General features: G+C 40.2%; 1 protein-coding gene across 1 annotated transcript; it reads left to right on the plus strand.

The window, feature by feature from the left end:
* The first annotated feature begins 475 nt into the window (after nucleotides 1-475).
* HACD2 (3-hydroxyacyl-CoA dehydratase 2) lies at nucleotides 476-23,117 on the plus strand. Its single transcript, XM_042468577.1, has 7 exons — nucleotides 476-712; nucleotides 6,648-6,765; nucleotides 7,491-7,509; nucleotides 8,419-8,507; nucleotides 14,920-15,041; nucleotides 18,066-18,244; nucleotides 21,250-23,117. Exons 1-7 carry the CDS (start codon nucleotides 537-539, stop codon nucleotides 21,330-21,332), a joined length of 786 nt encoding a protein of 261 aa, XP_042324511.1. The 5' UTR covers nucleotides 476-536; the 3' UTR covers nucleotides 21,333-23,117.
* Nucleotides 23,118-25,871: the final 2,754 nt, after the last annotated feature.

Below are 25,871 nucleotides of genomic sequence, written 5' to 3' on the forward strand. Positions count from 1 at the left end.
GGTTTACATTTCTATTGCATTTTTAGCCTTCATTGTGTCCTGTCCTCCATTTTTCTTGACTGTCCTCCCTTTTGAGCCTAAGAAGGATGGATGTACTTTCTACTAGTTCAACTTGTATCATGGATTCAGTGCCCTCCCTTCTGAGCCTGAGAAGCCTGACATTCCTCTTAGCTCTTTCCCAGCCTTTCCTCCATTTTCCCCCCTTGAGCTCAAGAAGCCTTCTTGACTTCTTAATTTCCATTAGGGTTTCGTTCTGCCTTTATTGACTCATATCCTCCTTCCCTTTTGACCCTGACTAAGAAGCCGGGATTGGCCCTAGTTCTGTGATTGTTTGGGGGCTTTTATTTTGCCCCCCCCCCCCCATTTCCCTTCAGCGTCCTCCATTTCGGAGGAGGAGGAGTGGGAGGCCCCTCCATCGCCGCCTCTCCTCCTCCCCTTTGGCCGGGCCTTTCCTAGCTCCACCTCCGGGCCCGACAGGGGACTGGGAGGAGGAGGAGGAGGCCTGCGTGGGTTCTGAGCAGCAGCCAGCCATAGCCATGGCGGCCTCCAGCTCCAGCTCCTCCACTAGCAGCCGCCGGGCGGATAATGGCACTGGCGGCCAGCAGCAGCAGCAGCAGCAGGCCTCCTCGTCCTCCTCTTCCCGGCGTCGGAAGAGCCAGGGCCCCTTGGCCACGGCCTACCTGGTCCTTTACAACGTGGTCATGACGGCCGGGTGAGCAGCGGGCGAGGGAAGGGCTTGGCCTCCATTCTGGGCCCGCCAGAGAAGCAGGCCTTGCAACCCCAGAAGGAGCAGCCTCTTGGGCCTCTTTATTTGGGGGCCTCTCGGGAAGAGGGCGGGGAGGCATGGAGAGGAAGGGCCCTCGGGATGGAGGAGGAGGACGCAAGGCCCAGTGAAGGGGATCATATGGAGGACATCATCCTGACTCCCAGGAGAGCCAGGAGCAGCTCCTGGAAGTGGGAAGGAAGCCCTGGTTCTCAGGCTCAGGATGGAGGGCATTCCAGGGAAGAAGGTGGGGGACCTGACAGCATGAAAGCTAGAAACGGCTCATAGAAGAGGAAGAGAAGGTTAAGAGGTGATATGAGAGCCCTGTTTAAGTATTTGAAGGGATGTCACATTGAGGAGGGAATAAGCTTGTTTTCTGCTGCTCCAGAGATTAGGACCCGGAGCAATGGATGCAAGCTACAGGAAAAGAGATTCCACCTCAACATTAGGAAGAACTTCCTGCAGTAAGGGCTGTTCGACAGTGGAACACACTCCCTTGGAGTGTAGTGGAGTCTCCTTCCTTAGAGGACTTTAAGCAGAGGCTGGATGGCCATCTGTCAATGGGGATGTTTTGATTGAGAGTTCCTGCATGGCAGAATGGGGTTGGACTGGATGGCCCAAGTGGTCTCTTCCAACTCAGCATTACCCAATGAAAGCTAAAAACACTCCTAGAAATGTAAACCCATGGTTCTTAGTCAGACTCAAAATGGAGGGCATTTGGGGAAAATGTAGGACATAACACACTAAAACCTAAATAGACCCCTAGAAATGTAAATTCATGCTTTTTGCCAGTCTCAAAATGGAGAGCATTTTGGGATTCCTCTTGGGCAGAAGGTTGAAGTGTAAGATATGTCCTGGAAAAGGAGGACGTCTGGTCATCCTGGCTAGAAAGCCTCTGTGAGCCTTCCCTCTTCCCCATCTTTCTTCCTTGCAGTGTTGCTGCTGCTTTTGTTGTTGTGTGCCTTCAAGTCCTTTCTGACTCATGTCGCCCCCCAGGCGGTGAACCTGTCCCGGGGTTTTCTTCTTGTCAAGTTTCTTCAGGGGGGCTTGTCCCGGCCATCCTCTGAGGCTGAGAGAGTGGCTTGTCCAGGATCACCCAGTGGGTTTCTGTGGCCAAGCAGGGATTCGAACCCTTGTCTCCAGAGATGCTCAGACTCCTACACCAAGCTGGCTCTCCTGTTATAGTGTGCCTTTAAGTTTTTGACCTAAGGCAAACCTGGCATGGGATTTTCTGGGCAGAATTTGTTCACATCATTTTTTTACTTACAGCAACCCTAAGGTTATCCTAGGGTTTTCATGGGACGTTTCTTCAGAGAGGGTTTGCCATTACCTTCCTCTGAGGCTGAGAGAGTGTGACTTGCTCAAAGTCACCCAGTGGGCTTTTATACTCCAGCACGGATTTGAACCCTGGTCTCCAGAGTTGTAGTCCAACTCTCAAACCACTACACTGCAATACTGAAGAGCAATACCAAAGATGATGATAATGAGAATTTAGCTTGTCTCTGTAGGCACATCACAAACCTCTGTGTTATTAAGGTAGGTGCACTAGAGAGCCTTCTGCTGCCTGTGGTAAGTAGCATTTGATAGCACCTATGAAGTGTGCCTGAACTGGTTTCTGAATTGTCCTCCCACATGCAGTGCATTATCATTTGGCATCATTTGGCAGCCATATCTTGGCAATCCAGTTTTTCCCCCTTGCTTATATTATTTCTAAACATGTACAGACCAGCTAGTGTAGTCAAAAGTATGCTACAGATCACTGCAGAACCATAGTGTGACGAATTTGGGGCATTTATGAGGCCTGTTCTTGTTAGATTCTTTAACATGTTTTTTTTTCTGTTTAAGTCAATGCAAAGTGCAGGTGAAAAAGCAAGGGAACAGGAACTCTGACAAAGTGGAAGAAGGATTTGTTAAACTCCTTTCTTTGGATGCGTGAGAATGCCAAAGCAAAAATACATGCAATCGCATTGCATATGAGCCATGATTTCCCCCACTTATATGGCAGTGTTAGATCTCTACTCAGCTTGGTTATAGCTTGTGGCCCAGTAAGTTCATAGTAAATCCCTCTATTTTAAAAGCAGTGTATGTAAAGTGTAGCAAGAGCCTGCATGGTGCAGTGGTTTGTTCATTGTACTACAATTCTGGAGACCAGGGTTTGATTCCCCTCTCGGCCATGGAAACCCAGTGGGTGGCTTTGAGTGAGTCACATTCTCTCAGCCCCAGAAAACCTTGTGTTAGGTTCATCTCAAGGTCACCATAAGTCAGAAATGACTTGAACACACACAACAACAATATGTTGAGTATGGTGGGAGTATTTCAGTCTTGTGGGATCTAGGTTTTTTGGGTTTTTTTCCAGACCCCAAAACCAGATGTAAAAGACATTACACTGGTACCCCGGGTTACGAAATTAATTCGTTCCGCCGCCGCTTTCGTAACCCGGGATACTTCGTAAGCCGAATAGCCCATAGGCGCTAATGGGGAAAAAGCCGCGGCTGCGCCGCGGCTCCATTTGAAACAGCGCAGAGGTTTTTTCGTAACCCGAAAAAACCTTCGTAAGCCGAAACAATAAATCCCTATGGGATTTATTCGTATCCCGAAAATTTCGTAACCTGGGTATTTCGTAACCCGGGGGACCAGTGTATACAGCTACAGACTTTTAAGCTTGGGAGTTTGCTTTGAATACCAAAACTTAACTGCCGTATATATTCATGTATAAGTCAACACCAGGTTTTGGAGCCAAAATTATAGATTTTGATGTGACCTGCAGACAAGTTGGGATTACAATTTAGGGGCATGTAACAAAGGATGTAAAGGACAAAGCAAGGACATCAGCAACGGACCAATCACCTCATACACTCACACATACATTCTCTTTCTCTTTGCAAGGATCTCCCTGGCGAAGCAGGGACACACACATATATGCATACAGTCTCTCTCTTGCCTGGTTAGTGGCTGCTGATATAGGGAGAATGGGGCATTGGGGGCACTTATAGGACCCTTCTGAGCAGTATTACTGTATTGACCCATATATAAGTCGACCTAGGATTTGGGGGCCAAATTTTGGGCATACATTTTTTGACTTGTAGACAAGTATATACATATACGGTAAGCTCCCTGTCCCCCAGCAAAAACACTCCATTCCCAGAAAACATTCAGGAGCAGCCATGTTGGCCATGCAGCAAAGTGCAACAACAAAACAGCAATACTTTGATTGGCCCAACCAAAAATGCATGAAATAAATAATGCAAGGTTTCAAAGCTCCACTGCCTTCTTCAAGCAGAGATATTAAAAAATCTTACAGGAGGAGGGGAATGATGATGTTACAGTCATGCGAGGCCTACATTTTGTCAAAATGTTTTTGTTGTCAATTAAGATGACCTGAGGGATATCAGAGCAGGCAGAAGCCACTCTCCTCTTTGGCCGCATGGGGACTGCGAGACAATGATAAAAGGCAGACAATGAAATTTCAACTCCAACAAAATAGTAACTTCCATTGAGATCCAGCTAGTTTCTGCCCTGTGTGAAGCTTCCTGGCCCTTTCTTTAGACAAAGAACATTGAGTTTTTAACAACGCCTTTGTACTATTACATCTGAAAAAACTAGATGCTGTATAGTAAATCTGCCAAATGTCCCAATGAAAAAGTTTTACCTTTGTGGTAGATAGAATTATTTAAAAAGGGGACACAAAACACTGCAGCAACTGTAGGACCATAATATTAATTTCCCACACAAGCAAAAATATGCTTAACATTCTGCAGCCTAGACTCCAATTATATATGAAGAGACGAATCCTGGAGGTGGGGTTCAGGAAAGGAAGAGCCGCTAGGGACCACATTGCAAACATCTATAAAGCACATGCTGGATGGCTGTTGTGGGCTCTTCCAACTCAGTGATTCTAAGTGCATATGAGAGGATGTCCTTGTAATTTATTGTGAACACCTGGATGGCCTGCACAAAGACATGTTTGAGAGATTTCAGGATCTTTTTATTTTTTTTATTTTTTCTCTTTTTTTGCATACAATACCAGTCTGGATGATCATTCCTAGATAACAATGAGTAAACGAATAGGGCAGGAAACTCTCCATAATAACATTGAGTTGAGGTCAAATTCTGAAAAAATCTTACCAAGATTTTTGGTTACAACAAACCCAAACATTCTGCCCACTACCTTGAACTGTATAACAAAGTCAAAATACACTGGTACCTCGGGTTACGAAATTAATTCGTTCCGTCATTCCTTTCGTAACCCGAAAATTTCGTAACCCGAAACACTTTTCCGTTAGCACTGGAAAGCCTATAGCTGCACTTTGCAGCATTTGAATTTCGCGCTGAAATGAATTTTGTAACCCGAAAAATATTTCGTAACCCGAAACAGTTTTTGCCAATCCAACTTTTTCGTATCCCGGAAATTTCGTAACCCGATCATTTCGTATCCCGAGGCACCAGTGTATACTTTATTTTCTTCCCAACATATTACTTAGTATAACAAGGCTTCAGTGCAGTCACCCAGCTACTTTCCAAGCAAAGAAACAAGCTGAAAATTAACAAACATGGGGATCTGATACTTCTTAGTGCTTTCCAGCCTGATGTTTAAAAATGAATATCCCTGCACCAAGTATATCTGTCCCATTAAAAGTTGAAGATAGTGTTTTACAGATGAGACATATTTTCTTTCAAACTGATATTAAATGAATTGTTTTACAAAGTTTAGTTTTATTTGTGAAATACATACACTTGTTTAACTTTATTGCCCTAAATTGGTTATTTTGAATTTGCATAAGAACAGTTTATATCAATAAATAGGCATGGGGGCGCTAGGGTTGTCACCCAAAAGGAAAGGGGGGGGCCAGCCTGAAAAAGTTTGGGGACCATGGAGTTAGAGATAACAGGAAAAGGATGAAACTAATGAATTGTTGCTATGTTGTTAATATTAAGATTTTGGAAGAATAGGTAGAGTGACTTTTAATGAAATCTACAAACTACCACCCCATCACTCTCCATCCACTTATTTCAGACAAATCTTCCCATGTTAAAATCATTAGTGTTGGGTGAGGCAACTCCTTGACTTATCCTATAAAAGTTCATGCTCTGTATCTGGATGTGTTCAGTGTTGTAGCATTACAACCTAGCCCTAACACAATTGAACTGGTTATATAAACCACTTTTTCTATATTTTGTACACATTGTAGTCTGCATAGACTAATCTGCTGCATTATTGTTGGACATCACTAGATGTCTCTGCATTCAAGGAAGAAGAAGACATTACTGATCAAAGCTTGAAGGATTTATAATCTGTCTTGTTCATGTGTGCTGTTTAGCTTTACTAAAGTATTGTTGAATAGTTTCTTTTTAGCCAATGCAAGTTTGATTGTTTGATGTGGTTGTTTCCAAAACAAACCTCTGGCTACTAATAGTATTATACCTTTCATCTAATAATAAATTTACATATGTATTACTTTATGGTGGTTAGCCTGCCAACAAAGTCAGTGTTAATGCATTTATCCTTCCATCTTAGTGTTCACCAAATTCATTGTGTCTAGAGCCTTATTGCACTAGAAAATAATCAGGGGTAAACCCAGCTTTCTCCATGCCTTACCGCATGACTTTGTAACACTTAAGTTCTCTTCCCGCGGGAGATGGTCATCAAAGCATGTTTTTTGTTGAAGTGATTTTTTTCCATTAGAAAAAACATGTGCTTTTATTATGGTCTCCTGCAGGAAGAGAATTGAAGCGATACGCAGACGTGTGGTAAGGCATGGGGAAAGCCACTACTCTGCTGCTCCACTCCTACTTTGTTTTCTCGTGCAGTAAGGCAGTGAGCTAGGAGATACTGCACCAAATTGACTAACAAAATATCTCACTATCTCTCTCTCTTTTTTCCTAGTTGGCTTGTTATAGCTGTTGGTTTAGTCAGAGCATATCTCGCCAAGGGTAGTTACCACAATCTATACTATTCAATAGAAAAGCCTCTGAAATTCTTCCAAACTGCAGCTTTGCTTGAGGTATGTGTGATATGGGGTGGGTGCCCATCTAAGCATTATTTACTTTAAAAATATTTTTACATTCATTTGCTTCCTGAACTCCTTCAGTGATTGTCCATTCAGAGCAAGATACAGGTTTAGTTATTTTACATTACCTTTTTTTAAAATAAAAAATTGAATTGTAGATTCATACATAATTCCTATCCCACTTCTTGCTACTTTGGGAAGAAGTGAACTATTAAGCTGTGAGCTCCCACCATTATGTGAAGATGAGATCTTATCTCACCTTGTAGCTGTAATCATTTACACCTCCAAGTAAAATCACAGAAGTGCAATACACACACACAAGCCTTGGCCTAGTTCTCTTCTTCATTTCTCTCTCAATTGATGGTCTCACTGGAGAGACTGTTTTAGTTTGGAAAGCTAAAATTCTGCTCCATTTTTTAAAAATTTTGTTTAGGGGACTATTCCAGGGAAGTATTAATTTTTGAGAATCCAATTGATATCTAAGAAGGTTTGGATGGATTAAGAATATCTTCCTCTGACAATGTTTCCTCCTGAATGCATAGTGAAACAAAAATGTAGGTTAGAAACATGGCTACTGAAAAGATGAAATGGACACATGTGACAAATGTCCAGTAGCAGTACTTACCATTGTCCTTGATCATAAAACAGATTGCTATAATAATAAAGCCAAATAAGTTGTTATTATTAAGTTATTGATTTAAATGCTCTTTTTGTTTTAGATCCTGCACTGTGCAATAGGTAAGCCTTTGAATTTGTTGTTTGACTAGTGGAATTCCAAACTATGATCACCAAAGGATCAAATAAGTGATCTGGTAATATATAATCCAAAAATCAATTTGCATGGTTTGTTTTATAATACTTATTCCTGACTATGACAGCTAAGTACACTTTGGAGGATATTGGAGCTTTTGCTGAATGATTAACCATAAACAAAGCACAAATAAAGTCTATTTGTGTCATAGGCTGACATTGATTGGTGTATTTATCTGCTGTAATGAATGTGTTTTGAGCTGGAATAGCAACTCCACAAACAGTTTCTGCCTATAATTATATCCAGTATATGAGGCACTTAATGTAAAATACATCCAGCAATTCTGCTCTTGTCAAAATCAGTCATTGCAAGTTGAATATTCAGTAATCACCCATCCAGATTTGCTATTTACTTTCTGAGGGAAGTGCAATTTCAGAAAACTAGGCTGGGTTCTTGAGCTTAAAGGGGGGCATTTGACAAACCAGTTTTTATAAGGACATAGGAATTGCCTTGATGGGTCAAACCAGGTTGTTTTGGCCAGTACTTGGCATCAGCATCAGTAACCATATACATCTGGGGCATATTGGAAGAAGCAATCTCTTGTTTGTCCCCAGCATCTGATATTCAGGAGGAAAACTAGTCCTGTATTCTTCAGTTTCATTGCTTACTTTGGTTTTGTTTGCATGTATCACTAAAGTGACTAAACTATGATGTAGTGTTAGAACCAAAATGCAGCCAGCCTCTGGTTTGTATGCTCCCATTTCTTTCCCCAGTTTTGTTGTCAGAAGACTGTCCCTCTCTTAGTCATTTCCAGATCATATTTCTATAAAACACAATAGAACTTTTATAAGGCACTCAACCAAAGGATATTTATCAATCCTAAATTGTCTTTACAGGGATTGTTCCTTCCTCTGTTGTACTGACTACTTTCCAGGTGATGTCAAGAGTTTTTCTGACTTGGGCTGTAACCCATAGTGTAAAAGAGGTAAGTTAAAAGAAAAGGAGTGACCACTTCTTGTTTAAATCTTTGGACTCTTTGGATATCTCTTGTCCTTCTATACTGGGTCCACAATGTATGTTCTATGTTGACATCTCTGCATGAGTTATTTATGTGACATCAGTTCTGAATTCACATTTATGAGGGACTAAACCTTATTACCCCTGTATGGTATTTCCTTACCAGTTCTATTCTGTAGAGGGGAAGAGTTCCTTGGGCAAACATCCTTTGTGTGGAAAGAAGCATTATGTGGGATTGAATCTGGCTAGATGTGCAGTATATGAATGATAAATTATATTACCCATTTCTCCCGAGATTCAGTCTGGTATATACACCTGGAATTCATTATTCTCATATTACTATAGCTAAAATGTGAGTCAGAAGATCTTTTCAACACCTGAGCAATAAAACTAGCAAGAACTGGACTGCATAGCATCAGGTTGCAAAAATTAGGGTTGCAGATGTGATATTTATTTTGCACTGGGAGATAGGTGAAGGGGCGAAGTTCTGATAAATAATTTATCAATAAATGTAAATACAGTTATTTTTTCTATGAAAGATGAACATAACCTGAATTGTTATGAAAGTTGTTTTTTTTCCCCCTCCCTTTTTTCTGAAGTGGTGTGTACATGCCTGACTCCTTGAAGAAATTCAGGTATTATGGATTTTGTAAGACCTGACATGTGGATGCATGAGTAGTGTGTTTGGTCTCTTGAGTCAAAACATTTCATATACTTTCAGATTCTTGAATTAGAAATTCTTAATAATCTCTTTGTTTGGATTTTTCATGGAACTAACTAATTCTTGAAGAAGAAAAAATTGTCTTTCATAAATTTTGGTCAGTCTAATCAAATCCTTACCTGATTTAGTATCTCAGATGTCAATGTTACTCATAATATGCCTTCTCTTATGACTTCCTGAAGTGTAGTGCCTAACGTTTAATTGCATGAGGTAGCTCAGTAGTGTCTGAAGATTGTGCTTGCTCTTCTTCCTAGGTTGTTAGCATGTTGTAGCCTGGCTGCTTCTTGACTTCTGAAATTTCCTTAACTGAGAACAGGTCTCCAAAACTTCAGATTGAATATTGCTCTCCTGCCTTTGTGTAGTGAAGGAGAAAGTAGAGCTGGTGGCAAAACAAAAACAAATTAGTGAATAAAGCTCTCAAAATAGCAAGTAATCTTGCCTGCATTACTTTGGTAAAAGGTAAAGACATTCCCTTGACAAGATTGTCTAGTCGTGTCCAACTATAGGGGGTGGTGTTCATCTTCATTAGTAAGTCGAGGGAGCCAGTGTTGTCAAAGACAGCTCCGTGGTCATGTGGCCAGCATGACTGCACAGAACGCTATTACTTTCCTACTGAAGTGGTACATATTTATCTACTTGCACTTTTTACACGCTTTCGAACTGCTAGGTTGGCAGAAGCTGTGACTAGTGATGGGAGCTTACTCGGTCACACAGCACTTGGGTCTTGAACTGTCAACCTGCCAACCTTGCAGTTTTCAGAGCCAACATCTTAACTGTTGAGCCACCGTGTCTCTTCATTTCCCCCTAAATCAGTATTGGCAAGCGGGGAGGGGGGGGAGATTCTGTTGATGGGATCCTAATACAGCCAGCACGTCCTACCATGCCTGTTGAAAGCAGTCCACCTTTGTTTTTAAAGATCAGTAACAAATTAATGTGAGGGATGCAGTGACTTAGTGGTTAAGACGCCAATTCTAACAATTGTAAGATTGGGAGGTTGGCAGTTCAAGGCCCCAGTGCTGCATGATGAGGTGAGCTCCTGTTACTAGTCCCAGGTTCTGGCAACCCAGCAGTTTGAAAGCATGCAAATGCAAGTAGATAAATAGGTACCACTTTGGTGGGAAGGTAACAGTGTTCGGTGCAGTCATGCTGGCCACATGGCCACTGGAGTTATCTTCAGACAATGCTGGCTCTTCAGCTTAGTAAGAGAGATGAGCACTGCCCCCTACAGTTGGTTTTGACTAGACGTTCATGTCAAGGGACTACCTTTACCTTTAACAAATTAATGTATTGGTAATTTTTAAGTCGGCAAGATTGCCTTTTGTTGTCTGAGAGCCTTGGTCATTGCTTCGGTTATGTAAGTACAGTGGACTCTTCCCATCTGCATGGATTCAGTTTTGGGTCCTTGCACAGATGGCAAAAAACATGAAAAGTCATGCCCTTATTATTCAGTGGTGGTAATGTATATGCAGACACATCAGCATGTGTGTATGCATGCGCCACCATTGAATAATATGGGGAGTGCCAGTACACAGACAATCAAATCCACTGATCGCCAGTCTGCCAATATAAAGGGACCACTGTATGTACAGTACATACACATGCCGATGTGTCTGTCTTCCTCTGTATATTGGTGTGATGTCAGCCTTCTAAAGAACAGTTTGTTTTAGACATTGTTGTGCTGTCAAATGTTTAATCAAAATGTGAACATGTACACGGCAGGCTTTCTCATCTTTCTGCATTCTGATGGAATTATCACTTGTTCTTTAGTATTGTCTTCTGTAATTACAAGATTTTCTCTTGATGGTGGGTCATCTGTGAAAGAAAGCATTCTTCTTGTCAGCTATAGATAGAAAGTTATCTGCTTGTGGGGAGATGGTTATGTTTCATTTTAAGTGGTAAGTTACTTGTCAGTCTAATAGCATTGATAATTTAACACCTTTACCAAGAGTCCTGGTAAAGTCTTAACAGCTGTAGTTTCTATTAATATTGTACGCAGTTTTCCAAGCAGTAGACTGTCTAAAACTCTGTTGTTTTTTTCTCAACAGAAAATTGCTAAACTGAATATATAAATAAATACTTTTGAAATGGCCAGTAGGTGTCACTAAATCCTATGTTATATATGATTTTTACAAAACTGATGTGTGATAAGGGCCGAAGTACTGTATACTTGATGCCAAGAGTGTGTGCTTTTCTTTTCAAAAAATTAATAGGAAAAAAAATCAGGGAGTGCATACTGAATCAGGACTGAGAGGAGGTTAAAGAGACTATAGTAGCGTTTTTTCCCCTGTCACAGACTGCATCTCAAAGATGGTGATTTTTATTAGCAGAGCACACACTTAAACCCTTCTGCTTACTATTCAGGTTTTTAAAACCTTATGCAACACTGAAAACAGCATATTTAATTTATGCAGTTAAGCATCATCATGTTCATTCGATATAGGCTTCCCTTATATCAGTATTGGGATTCTCTCCCCCCCCCCCCCCGGCACAATGATTTGGTATTCTTTTCAGCTTCATCAAATATACTATATAGCTGTAGTAGTGTAAGGATTAGAATTCATTAATTCAAGAACAATTCAGAATTGTTCTACTAAATTAGGATGCTCAAAATATGAATGCCATTTGGGACTAGATTGCAGAATAAAAGTTAATAGCTGGAAATTCAAATGAAAAAGCAGTGTCAAATATTTGTTCATAAGGCAAAATTGGTAATATTCTGCCATACATCTATCTTGTTATATAATGAGTCTATTTTTGCAGGCTGAGAACTGAAACATAGTTACAGCCTTGTCATCTGAGCTGGCTAGCATTGATTTTTCTGAACCAGCTTTATATTTGATGCTCCATGTGTGTATATATGTATGTGCGCGTGTATGTGTGTAATAGCAAGAGAAAGAAAGTGAAAGTTCACATGCAGTAATACCTAAAACAAGTGTGCTTTCACACAATGTATGGAATTGCTGTGGTTCCTTTACTTTCGTGGGACATCTCTGTGTCATCTTGCAACCACAGCCATCCTTTGTTTTCCATTTGAGTCTTCTGTCTTTTTCATATTGTTGAAGAGCAGCACTGTTGGGGACTCCATGGCACTGAAGTCACATGATTACAAACCACTGTCTCAGAACCAACAGACAGATGTCCAGAAGCATCAGCAACGGTTCTAAAAAGTTACACAGGCTGTGTACTGACATTTAGACCAAGTCTGTAAAATTTTGAACAGCCAGTCTGTGAAAAATGGAAGCAAAATCACTGAGACCACAAAGGCTGTCCGGTCTAACCCTTGCCATACACAATCAAAACTCAACAGATGGCCATCTCTTACTGTCAGGAAGCTCTTCGTAATGTTGAAGTGGAATTTCTTTTCCTGTAGTTTGAATCCATTGCTTCATATCCTAGTCTCTAGAGCAGCAGAAAACAAATTTGCTCCTTCTTCAATATGACATCCCTTCAAACATTTAAACATGACTATCATTACCTCATGGGAAACATACCCAGCTCTCTAGGCCATTTTTCATAGGCACAGTTTCCAGGCCTCTCTCCATTTTGGTCATCCTCCTCTGGACATGCGCCAGCTTGCCAACATCCTTCTTGTATCATGGAGTCCAGACACAGACATTTCTTTGTGTGTTGTTTTATGTATTATTAAATGCCTGGATCTGAATGTTCTTTAAAGGTTCCTGGATCATGGATTGACAAGGGGAAACTTTGTGGGAAAGGATCTTGAAACAGTAGTACACGCACTGGTAACCTCTCGCTTAGATTTCTGCAATGCGCTCTACATGGGGCTACCTTTGTACCAGGTTTGGAAGCTTCAACTAGTTCAAAATGCTGCAGCCAGATTGGTCGCCAGAATTTCAGGGTCGGGCCACATAACACCTGTATTAAAATCTCTTCACTGGCTGCCAATTAGCTTCCGGGCTCAATACAAAGTGTTGGTTATTACCTATAAAGCCCTATATGGCTTGGTCCCAAGTTACTTGAGGGAACGCCTCTCCCTACACAATCCGCCCTGCACTCTCAGAACATCAGGGAAGTACATACTTGAGTACCCCAAGGTGAGACTGGAAACAACTCACCAAAGGACATTTACAGCGGTAGCTCCGATGTGTTGGAATAAACTTCCGGAAGAGATCCGACTTAGTCCTACTTTAAATGTTTTTAGGAAATCGCTGAAAACCTATTTCTTCCGTCTTGCATACCTTCCTGACTCTTTTTAGAGGAATCATCCCTTACCAGAAGTTACCTCAAGATGTTTGACCTGCGATTAAGATATTTAAGATTGTTTCTTATGATGTTTTAAAATGTTTTATACGAATTATATTAGATTTGTAATGCTATTTGATATGTTGTAAACCGCTTTGATCATGCTGGAAGAGCGGTATATAAAGCTTTTATTATTTATTACTGTGCAGAATTCATGTTGCATTTAATTCTAAAAATGGAGTGGGAATTGTGTGGACCTCCAGATGTAGCTCAACTGTATTTCCCAACATTCACCATTAGCTATGCTGGTAATGGCTGTTGCCTCTTGTTGTAGTTCAAAAGCTTCGAAAGGGCCTTGTGATCCCCACTCCAGGTGCACATAGCCTTGATCCCATGGCATATGAACAGGCCAGTCCGATAGGAACTGACCATTGAATTAGCATCCCTGCAAGAACATTGTGGGAGAAAGTCCGTATGATTAGCCTCTGCTCCCAGTGTTGGGTCCTTTAACATTTACCTCGGCTACCGGAAAATGCAAGAGTAAAAGGATTCCTTGGAATGTCAGTTATAGGGAATGTTCTTCAAGCAAAGTACAGTTGACCCTTCTGATTCATGAGGGATCTGTTCTGAACACCTCCACCACCACCACCACCCCGCAAATCGGAAAACCCATAAATATTAGAGCCCCGTTGTTTTTAATGGATGCACACACCATTTTGTCCCTCTGGCTTCCCTTCTGTAGAAATTCAAAACCGTGAACGGGAAGTCAGCGAATCCGGTGGGATGACTGTATTCATAGCAGGCAATCTGGACACAAGCACTTCCTTAAACTATTGTCATATTAACTAAGATCAACTTCTTGGGGCATGTGAATTGAAGAGGATTTCTTCACAATATATTTTAATATGTAATCTTGTCAGGGAGGCTTTTAGATTGGGTGTGTACTCTAATTATATTTTTTAACTTTTGTATGTTTTATATAATTTTATACTGTTTTTAGCTATATGATTTTAATTGTTATTAATTTTTTGTTGTAAAGTTTTAAACTATTTTATCTGTGAGCTGCCTTGGGTCCCTTTCCGGGAGAAAGATGGCATAGAAATAAAATTAATAGAACGAATGAACAAACAAACAAACATTCAGGGGTTATCATTTACAGGGATTGTCATTCTTATTTTATACCTTTATTTAAATGCAATCTTGTAACCGTTTTTTTTTTTAATCATTCACAACTAGAGAAGAACTTAGTATGTTTTTTAAAAGGGGGAAAGTTGTCTGGCTGTGTGTGCTCATACTGAGATTATTTGGAATGACCACTGACCTATGGCCTCCATCTGCCCAGGTCTATGACATGTATCGCACCTGCTTGGGGATGGAGGGTATAAGCATGGACTTGCATCTTTAACAAGTGATTATTGATTTTGAAATTTTCAGCAACTTCATTTTTCTCATACAGGTGCAAAGTGAAGACAGTGTTCTCCTCTTTGTCGTTGGCTGGACAATCACAGAGATTATCCGTTACTCCTTTTATACATTCAGCTTATTAAACCATCTCCCTTACCTCATTAAATGGGCCAGGTAAAGACATTAAACTTAATCAGTTCATGAGAAACTACATCTGAAAGAGAATATTGTTCCTAGTAAAATCAGTCGTTTGCTAGTAAGGAAAGGTAGTATTAACAAATGCAAAACACCTAAACCAAACTACCGTTTGATTCATAGGCTGAAGCTCAGCACCAGAAATAATTATATATGGCGGGTTACACACCGCCATTAAAGTACGGAGTCAGTCCGTACTAGGGTTAGGGAGGGCCGGGTCTTCCCAACCCCCCTAACCCTAGTACGGACTGGGTCCGTACAAAAATGGCAGCCCCCCTTTCACATGGGGGCCGCCATGACGACGTCACAACCGCGCCGCCTCTATACGGGGCGGCACGGATGTGACGTCGGTCCGCGCCAGGGCGCTTAGTGCACCCTTTCCGCGGACCAGGAAGGAGCTCCGTTTCTGAGCTCCTTCCTGGTTTGCGGCGCCGCTTTGCCTCACTGGGTGCAGCCTTCAGACAGCTGCGCCCAGCGAAGCAAGGGAGAAAGGGGCCAAGCGGCCCCTTTCTCCTTCTCCCCGCCGCTGCGGGGTGTCCTTGGGGCTTGAAGCCCCAAGGACACCCCTTTTCAGGCTGCGGGGAAGCGGCGTTTTGCCGCTTCCCCGCAGCCTGAAAAGCGGCGGGTCAGGGCCTCAGCGGCTGCTGTTCTAGCAGCTGAGGCCCCGATACACCGGGGAAAGGGGCGGGTACAGCTCGCCCCAAATGGGCGGTCTGTAACCCGCCTATATTATTGAAGTTGTTAATACTCTCCTACAGAAGGGACCACTTATAGTATCAGATGCACTTGAATGAATTTTGCTATCTCCTACACCAAAGCACTGTCCAATTTTCCCAGTTCCTATAAAGGCACCAGGTCACATCTGATCTGAGAAGCTAAGCAAGGTCATCCCTGGTTAATACTTGGATGATAGGGTGTGTTTCAAAGGAACGTCCTGGCAGTACCAACTCTGATAAAATTCCATAGGTCAATAGGCAACTTGAAGGCACATACACACTTATAAAGTGAGAAGTCAGAGTCTCGTTTCATGTGGAATTTTAATTAATCTTTTTTTCAAATACTGTAGAAATAATAGCTGGGATCTGATCAGGATAGGCTTCACAGGCTGGAGGTTTTAACTTCTTGATCTGTTCCATGGGTTTCCCTCCTATGCCAAATAGCATCAGTATGTGTTGGCAGAGGCAATCACCCTCAAGCAACTGCAGTATACACTATAAAATTCATGCACCATGAGTTACGTGTTTAATATTTGATATATCGTATATACTTGACTATAAATTGATCTCATGTATAAGTTGAGAGCAGGTTTGGGGGCCTAAACGATGGATTTTGATATGACCTGTGGATAAGTCAAGAGTAAGACTTATGGTCATGTAACAAAGGATCTAAAGAATGAAGCAAAGGAAAACAATACCAAAGAACTTACAGAATTTTAGGAGGCACAACTGTTTGTATTCACACTGAAGAATGAATGGATTCTGAGGGCAGGGAACCATCCAATTAAAAAGATTGTATGTACAGTGCTGTGTAAATTTACAGCGCTTTATAAATGAAGGTTAATAATAATAATAATAATAATAATAATAATAATAATAATAATGGATGAGAGAATAGAAGATGGTTAGTGCTTCCAGGACAGATTATACTCTTGCGTTTCACCAGGGGATGGTTTCTATTTTTATGAGAGTTAAGGTACAGTACTTACATTGACCCGTGGATAAGTTGACTCAGATTTTTTGGGAAAAATTTTTGATTAAAATTTCTGGACCTATACATGAGTATATACAGTAGTTTGGCCTCTAATTGGTTTGTTAGAAAATGCTCAGTTGCAGTATGTTAGTAACTTTTGTTGGCTTCTTGAATATTTTTCAAGTAATGTGCTTACTCTTACACACCCACACACTTAAGTACAGCTCTCTGTCAAATTTCCATTATCTAAAAATATCTTATTATTCTCTTATAAGGGAAATTAAATAGATTTGAAAGGAAAGTCAATCTTTTAAATAAGAAAAAGGATGATATGTGATATTATAGTTAGCGTTAAAGGTTTTTCAAAATAGAAAGTACAGTGAATACAGCAATATACAGTTTAAAGGATGGCAAGTGTTTTTAGTATTTTAGAGATTTAGTATTTGTAGACTTAGTTTAGTTTGTATTTATGTCTTTGTGTAATTGTATTTCTTCTGCTTTGTTTTGTTTTGTACCTATTTTAATTAATAAAATTTATTTTAAAATAAAATAAAAATATCTTATTGTAATACAATGATTTTTAGGAAGATTTTTTACAGAGAAACTGTAAAGCAGTGACATTTGAAATTGAATTGTGCTGTGTGCTGTTTCTAAGTCACTTGATATGTTGGCAAGCTTTTTGGCAGGTCCTTGAAAGAAAGCAAGATAATTGTTCAGGCTATTTCAGCTTACAAGGTAATCTTATGTATCTCTTGTCAAAAGACCCAGTGAGTTCAGTGGTACTTACTCCTGGGTAGATGTGATTAGGGGGATTACCAGCGACAAGGGACAACCTTTAGTCTGGTGAAACTTAGCTTTGGCTTTTAATCATTCAAAACAAGACAACTCATACCATTCATCAGTATTAATTAAATTGATTAATTGAGCCAGCATGGTATAGTGGTTTGAATGTTGAACTGGGACACTGCGAAACCAGGGTTCAAATCCCCATTCAACCATGGAAACCATTGGGTGATATTGAGAAAGTCACACTCTCACAGCATCTGAGGAAGGAAACGGCAAACCCTCTCTGAACAAATTCTGCCAAGAAAATTATGAAAGTTTCACCTTAGGGTTGCCATAAGTCAGAAAGGCATTTGACGCAACAACATTTTATTCAAAATATTGAATTCAAAATTAAGTTCAAGTCCTAATCTCATATAATGGAAATCCCATTTAATTCAACTGGACTTTTGAGTAACAGTTACTAGGGCTGTGTGCTTAATTCAGTTATCCGGTGTTTATGTTTATATATACATTTATTTTGTTTTGTAGATACACATTGTTCATCGTACTGTATCCAATGGGAGTTTCAGGAGAATTGCTCACAATATATGCTGCTCTGCCCTTTGTCAGGCAATCTGGTTTATATTCCATTAGTTTGCCTAACAAATACAATTTCTCCTTTGACTACTATACATTCTTGATCCTGACTATGATATCTTATATTCCAAGTAAGTATATTATTCAGTTGAATCCTTCTGCCCTTGTGATTCAAGCATGTCTAAAATTTAGAATGCCTGCAAACTGTTTTGTGTCCTACCTGCAATTTTTTTGTATATTTGATCATGATTGCATTAAAAATAATGGTCTAGTTTTAGCAATGAAAAATTAGCAGTAAACCTAAATGGACAGATTGTGTGTTTCTAAGGAGTGGGGCAAAAAGACCTTTTTGAATTCTATTTCAGCCCTACAAATGTTGTGCACTGGCTTATCCAGGCCCTGGTGGTATTTTCAGTTCTCTTTATCTTTACCTGTGGGTAAAATAAGGGATAAGAACAAATAGAAGAATATGTGGTTGTTTGAAGGGTGCTAGTTATAATTGTTTCTTTTTTCTTTCATGTTTTGAAAGAAAATTGCATAAAAAATAGACCCTTGGTTTCAACTTTTGTTGATATTTCATGTTCATGGGGCTCAAGAAGTTTTTGAATCCTAGCTTGCAAGTTCAACTGCTATGATAATAATGAAAAATCCTTTAAATCTAATTTTTTCTAATGCAAAAGAATGTAATAAAACTCAAAAATATCAGCCCTGAATGGCAAATGTACACATTTGCAACATGTGCAAAAGCCCTTAGATAAGTTGCTCATCCATTTAAATCTAGCTGAAGTACACCATCTTCACATTGTGAAGTAATGTTTCTAGTTTTCCTGGCACAAGAAAAAATAATTTGGTGAAGCAGATTCCTTATGCTTATAGTGATACTGGTAAGCCCTTTGTTTGTCTTCACTGTATTTTGCTGTATTTGTACATGAGCCTTCCCAAAGTAAAGTTTTTTCATAGGAGGAACCAACTAATAGAAAATGTCCTTTATCTAATTCAGGCCTGCACAACATATGGCCTGGGGGCCACATGCATCCCGCTAAAGGATTTTGGGTGATCTGCAAGAATGTGGAACGATTTCAAGGCTCCTCTGCTGCTTGGCCTTCTCCTGAGGAGAAGGCAAAGTGGAGAATGAGGATGGGTGAACACTTGCAATGCTCCTCCGCTGCTTGGCTTTCTCTTGAGGAGAGGGTCAGGCAGATGAGGAGGCATTAATATAAATAATATTTATTAAAAATTAATTAATTAATATTTAATTAAAACCTATCTCTGGCTCAAAGAAGTTAACCTATTTTAATTTTGGCCCCTTCCTATTGCCAAGTTGTGCAGTTGTGCCTCTTCCTATTGTTTCATGAAGAAATCTGAGCTGTGTGTGTATAAAGTATTTGTTTGTTTTATTTTAAATTAGCTGTAGTATCTCAGTGTTAGCCATTGTTAATGATGGTTCAATTCCAGCTGCTCTTGGGGATGACTGCCTATGTTTTTGGGTACTCACGTTGCAGGCCTGTATCAGTTGCCCTTGATAGAGTATGATTCCCAACACATTACTCTGTATGAATGAAAGGTAATGCAGGGCCTCTCAGAGTATGCCATATTACCAATATGTGAAGTATTTTCTGGCACCTTAAACACTAATATAATAGCAAACGCTATAGTTAAACAAAGTATACGCCCCCCCCCCCCCCCAAAGAAAAACCTTTTACAGGACTTTCAGTAAATGTAGCTAGATTATGGCTAAGCCTGTCCATGCCTCAAACATGTATTTCAGTAGAATAAGATGTGTCAAAAATTGCATTTTTCTCCCCCAAACCTCTTTGCAACAATCAGTTTAGCAGACCTTTGTGTGTTCTTGACAGCTGTATGTACAGCATGCCATACTGAAATATAGAAGGACGAAGGGGAAAGGGGGGAAAAGATGTACATTAAATCTTTAAAATAAGAAAGCATGCAGAAAAAAATTGCTTTAAGCTAAGTCTGGAATTAAATAGCTGTAGTGACTTTGGTGTCTTTTCTATATACCATTCTAACTGCCCAGAATATGTGTTTGGCTTCTTCAGGACTAGCTTCACCGTTAGGCAAAATAAAGTAGTTGCTTCAGTTGACAGATGCTGGGGGGCTGAAGGTGATAGCAGACAGGACAGGGTTGTGTGCGTCAGACTCAATCTATCCTGCTACTTCAATTATAATAGTGCTGTTGTGTTCCTTGTGTAGAACCAATCTTCAATAACCAGTTCAGTTACCTTTGGCTTATTCCCACTTACCTCTTGATCAATTCCTGCACCTATTCCTGAAACCAGTTCAGGAAACACAGTGGTTCCCACTATGTTTGCGCCGGTTTCAAGAATCGGTGCAGGAAGTGATAGCCGCGGGCTCCCCGCCATGTCTCCCTCCATCCTTCCTGGCCATACCGGGGGAGGAGGAGAGGCCAGGGTGGAAGGAGAGAGGCAGGCTGGGAGGACTGCGGCACGCTGGGGCGGAAGAAGAGAGGCAGGCCAGGAGGACGGAGCAGGCATGGAGGTATGGCCAGGAGGCCGGGGAAGCTGCTGCCAGTTGGAACCAGGGCGGATTTGAATCCGATTCAAATCCACCTGGTTCCTACTAGGGCTGAATCTATTTATTCCTAAATAAATTGTTTCAGCCCAAAAAGCAGCCCATTTTACCAGCGTCTTTTTGACGCAAGTTAAATGGGTAAAAACCATGCCCCCCCCTTTCCAAATCGCTCCAGTGATTCGAATTAATTGGGAACCATGGTGGTTTAAACTGATTCCTTTGCAATCACGATCCGGTTTAAACCATAGTGGGAACAAGGCCCTTGTTTGTAGAATTTAGTGGGAGGGAGGAGCAGCAGCTTGTGTTTTGCATAAGACAGCAAAATATCTTGGGCAACATGGATATACTTGTGTGAAAGACAGAATACATGATATTAACAGCTGTGTATACATAATGCAAGGGGATCTTGTAGCACCTTTGAGACTTAAGTCTATGAAAGCATCTGCTACCAACTTCTTTCTCTCAGTCTCAAAGGTGCTAACAGATATTCTTTCATACTGATCCAGACTGATATGGCTATGTGTTTGAATTTTGTCTATACATACAACCTTCACTTTTATTTACATAATTCTGTTTTGGTTTTCAGTCTTTCCTCAGCTGTATTTTCATATGCTACACCAGAGAAGAAAAACACTTTCCCTTACTGAAGAACACAAGAAATCTGAGTAATTCCAACTTTTGTTCAGAGCTACGCATGTGCATGGGCACATGCACTGATACACGCACGATCCAAAAAAGTGTTCAGAAGTTTATAAACACTAGAGAGTATTAAAATGAGAGTCAAAATAAAAAGTTTGGTAAACTGCTACACATTTTTCAGCACTAGTAATTTTGCAACAAAAGCATCACTCTGTTTTTTCACCATGTTCTTTTAAATGAAATATATTGTTTTATTATTTTGTTGTCCCCCCCCTTTTTTTTTTTTTTTTTTTTTTTTTGCTAAAACCCCCTATTGTGACATTGTTTTCTTGGTGGTATGAGGGATAAAGTGTATGTGGTGCTCAAACTGGGATTATTTTATTACAGTGGGCCCTTGTTATCCTCTGGGGTTTGGTTCCAGGAACCCCCCATGAATAACAAAATCTGTGTATGCTTGAGTCCCATTAAATACAATGGCATAGTAAAATTGTGTCCCTTATTATATAAAATGGAAAAATCATGGTTTGCTATTGGGAACTTATACTTTTTTGGAATATTTTCAAGCCATGGATGCTTGAATCCGTGGATCAAAAATCCGTGGTTAAGGAGGTTTGACCGTATTTAACAGCTTGTCTGCATGTCACATACTTATGTACATCATTGTAACAATATTATCTGGAATGCTTTTAACATTTGGTCTAGAACTGATAATGAGCAGATTAATGAAGTCTGTACTGTACTGACTTTGGGTCTGGATGGGGCTATACTGCTTGGAATTCAGGACAAACTCCTACAGAGGGAGACTGGCGGTATGTAGACTGCAGCAGTTAATTGGTTGCCTAAACTGCACAAATGATATTTTTCTAAAGAGTGGGGCCTTAAAATAATGCAGTGTTGCACAACAGTGTGTTTGAAGGGTGCAACTTATACCTCAGACTGTGTTGTACTCCTGCTGTTCTTGAATGTTCCTCTTATATGTTTTTTTTTAACTTGACACCTAATTTTGCTGAAATGCATAGAATACAATGCACATGGTATACATAATTTATAATGGACACTGATTTCATATGAGAACTAACAATTTCCAAGAGTTATGGAAATGAAAATATCTGACATGAATGTTCCATCATTTAGAAAAGTTCTCTAAACATCCTTTTCTTAAAGCAAACTTTTTAAAGAGCAAGTTTAAAGTTCAAAATGTTTTTTAATGAGGTCATTAATATTGTGCTTAAAGGCACTATTACTGCTGGTACGTTCAATTTACTTCAATGCTTGTTCATTCAGCGAATGGTATTTTTATAACGTAAACAGCTGGAAAATGTTGGTCTTTAGTTTATTATTATTATTATTATTATTATTATTATTATTAAACAACCTGTTAAGGACAGTCTGGAACAAAATGCTAATTGCTGCTTGCCACTTTGTTAACCTGCTGTACTGGAGAGGGAAATATTACTTCTTAAAATGACTAAGTTTTATTTATGCTTGAATAGAGAAAAAAATTGTTAATTATTACCCCCACGTGATGCCTGAAGAAGAGAAAAAAAATTGATAAATTTAATCTTTTTAATGTGAAATACAATGGAAAACATCATTAGTTTTTTTTAATGCACTAGCATTGATCACTCTATCTATAATATTAAATTATAAACTTAATTACTTTCATATGGGATGTCATTCCAGTTGGTGTAATCATTGAAAGTGACATCCAGCATATTTTTCATTCATTCCATGGCACCAGTTCATATCACCCCACAATGTCATACTTTATCTTTTGTTCTCCAGCATTATAAAAAATGATTTGATTCTCCAGTCTCTCTTCATGTTTATGATATTTTCTTCAGTCAGCTTGGTTATTTCTTCCTATTTAAAGAGTTTATTGGATGATCCATAATCTTTCTAGTTCTGCACACAGACATCCATATGACAGTTCTGAAGGAGAGCAGGGGTTGTTCACTTAGTGTAAATGTCCTCAAGAATTCATCTCAACTGGAATGCTCACAGGACCTTCTGCCTTTCAGGGTTGTGCTAAATCCAGGTTGAGTATTAATCTTACAGCCTATATAGCAAGAAATGCTGTTAGGCTATAGAAAGAGTCGTGGCATTATTTACTTTGCATACTTTCACCTCAGCATGCTTGTTCTTTAGGGATGCCATCTAAATATATCCTAATTTGCAGTACAATAGAGATAACTTAATGTAGATTTTGCTATATGATTAGATGCCTAGTAAAAGGGCACATCAGTACTTTCTATACCAACATCATCCAACTCATACCTATAACTTGCCTGTCTTTTCATTTGGTACTATGTGGGCAATTTCCCTCAGTTATTACTGTGCTTTCCCGTTGCATTTGTAGTGCTCATACATATCTGACACAACAAGTTTCCATGAGCCTCTGCTTTCTTTTATCACTTTGATTTGGGCAAGAATTCTTAGCGTTCCTTATAAAAATGATTTTGCACTGGTTGTTTTAAGGACAAGGCATATTCTTGCCAGTTGTCAAGCAATACAATTCTAAAAGCTAAGATTTAAAAATGTGGCGGCACTTCTGTGCTTAAATTTTGTATGGACCTTGGGTACATCGGGAATGTAGTAGTCAAGACTATTGCTTACACTCAACATGCATCTTTTGGCAGGTAGAGAGTAAAAAACTACACCTTAGCTAGCAGCTGCTGCCAGTGCTGCAACTCCCATCATCAGTCAGTATGACAAGTTATTCCAAATCAATTCCAACCCTCTACTGAAGCTCTTAAAGGTTACATAGCAACAAGGTTTTTTAAAATTTGTGATGCAGACCATCTTGTTTCCTAAATATAGGAACCTATGGTCACATGTGTGGCTGAATAAAGGCAGTTTATCAGGTGACAATGCTATCATTCTTCCTTGCAATTAATTCTCCCAATTCACAGCAGCAATGCTTTATTCTATCAAGGTTTTGTGATAAGCTTGTGTAAGAATAATTGTGAGGATATTTTGTAAGCTGCTTTCACACCCTTCACAATTGGAACTATAAGATATAGATATATGAATTAGTCTGACTAGAATCTGCCAGTGTTGCTTGAAATGAACATCTGTCCTGTTAACGCTGCTTGCTTTCAATTGGGCAGAGAACTAAAGGTCTAAAATTAAAGGAGTAGCAGCATTTGAGAGTGTACAAAGTTCAAGGACTTAACATTTTTCTTTTTTATACTCCTTTTTGCAGTTTTTTATAAGTTATGTACCCAATTTGCAAATACTGTAGCTGCAATTTGAACAAATGTAGAAAAACCTCCTGTAGTTGTACAATGTGCCCATGTTTGACATCATATTATCTGTAAAGGTTTTATACAAACATGTTTCCAAAAAAGCAAATATTGTGTTCTGTTTTGCAAATGATTCTGTGGTACTGTGAATCTGTTCAATCACTGGACTAAGGCTCTGCCTTATTCTGTCCACATCAATTTATCAGAGGTCTGCCACTGATCCACCTTTTGTATTCCTTTCCATAATGCAAAGACCATCACTGGGGCCTGAGGATTTGATTCCACCTTCTGGTGAAATTCTACTTTTGATGCTGATAGTTACGTACATATATGGAGAGGCATGTCATGCAAAGCTTGAGAATAGCAGCTTCTGTATACACGTTGGTCTGCAGTTACATGTTTTTACTGATAGTCATTTTGAGAGGCAAACCCTTTTTATGATGGGACATCAATCCGACTGTTCTATGTAGCTCCTATTGGCTGAAAATAATTCTGCAGATGAGCTGCCCTGTACATTTTGCAGAAATATCATGGGGATGCCTTTACTGTTGCTTTGTCATAGAATCGTAGAGTTGGAAGAGACCACAAGGGCCATCCAGCCCAGCCCCCTGCCATGCAGGAAATCTCAAAGCATCCCTGACAGATGGCCATCCAGCCTCTGTTTAAAGACCTCCAAAGAAGGAGACTCCACCACACTCCAAGGGAGTGTGTTCCACTGTTGAAAAGCTCTTACTGCCTTTAGCTATTGTTCACTTAATGTTTGCAGCGCTTAGTCCATTTCCCTTCTTTGAGTTATAATTCTGTTATATGCATTGCCTATGGAAGAGTTCATCTGGTTGTAATATAAATATTCCATGGAAACACCATAAACTAGTGGAGGGTCCCACTGTATTTCTCCCAGCCAGTATTTTGGCAGCTCAGTATAGGCACGGTACAGACCGCGGAAAAGGGGTAGTCCACAGCCGCCCCTTTTCTTTTTGGGTTGGAGGCAGGGCAGCCTCACCAGCAGCCCCTGCGGCTCCAACCCAGTGCTTTTCCAAGCCACAGAGAACCGGCAAAATGCCACTTCCATGTTGCCTGGAAAAGGGGTGTCCTTGGGGCTTCATGCCCCAGGACACCCCAACAGCTGCAGCCAGAGGAGAAAGGAGCCCTGGCGCCATTCCCACAGCCACTTGGTGGTTGCACGAACAAGACGCATGCCAGAAGGATCTACGTTTTGGAGCTTGTTCTCACGCTGCAGTTAGGTTGCCATAAGCCGTTTGGACGCGGCGTGGCCGTGACATCATAATGGCGGCAGCCATGTGCACAAGGCGCCGCCATTATC

The sequence above is a fragment of the Sceloporus undulatus genome, chromosome 1 (assembly GCF_019175285.1).
Source record: "Sceloporus undulatus isolate JIND9_A2432 ecotype Alabama chromosome 1, SceUnd_v1.1, whole genome shotgun sequence".
Lineage (NCBI taxonomy): Eukaryota > Metazoa > Chordata > Lepidosauria > Squamata > Phrynosomatidae > Sceloporus > Sceloporus undulatus.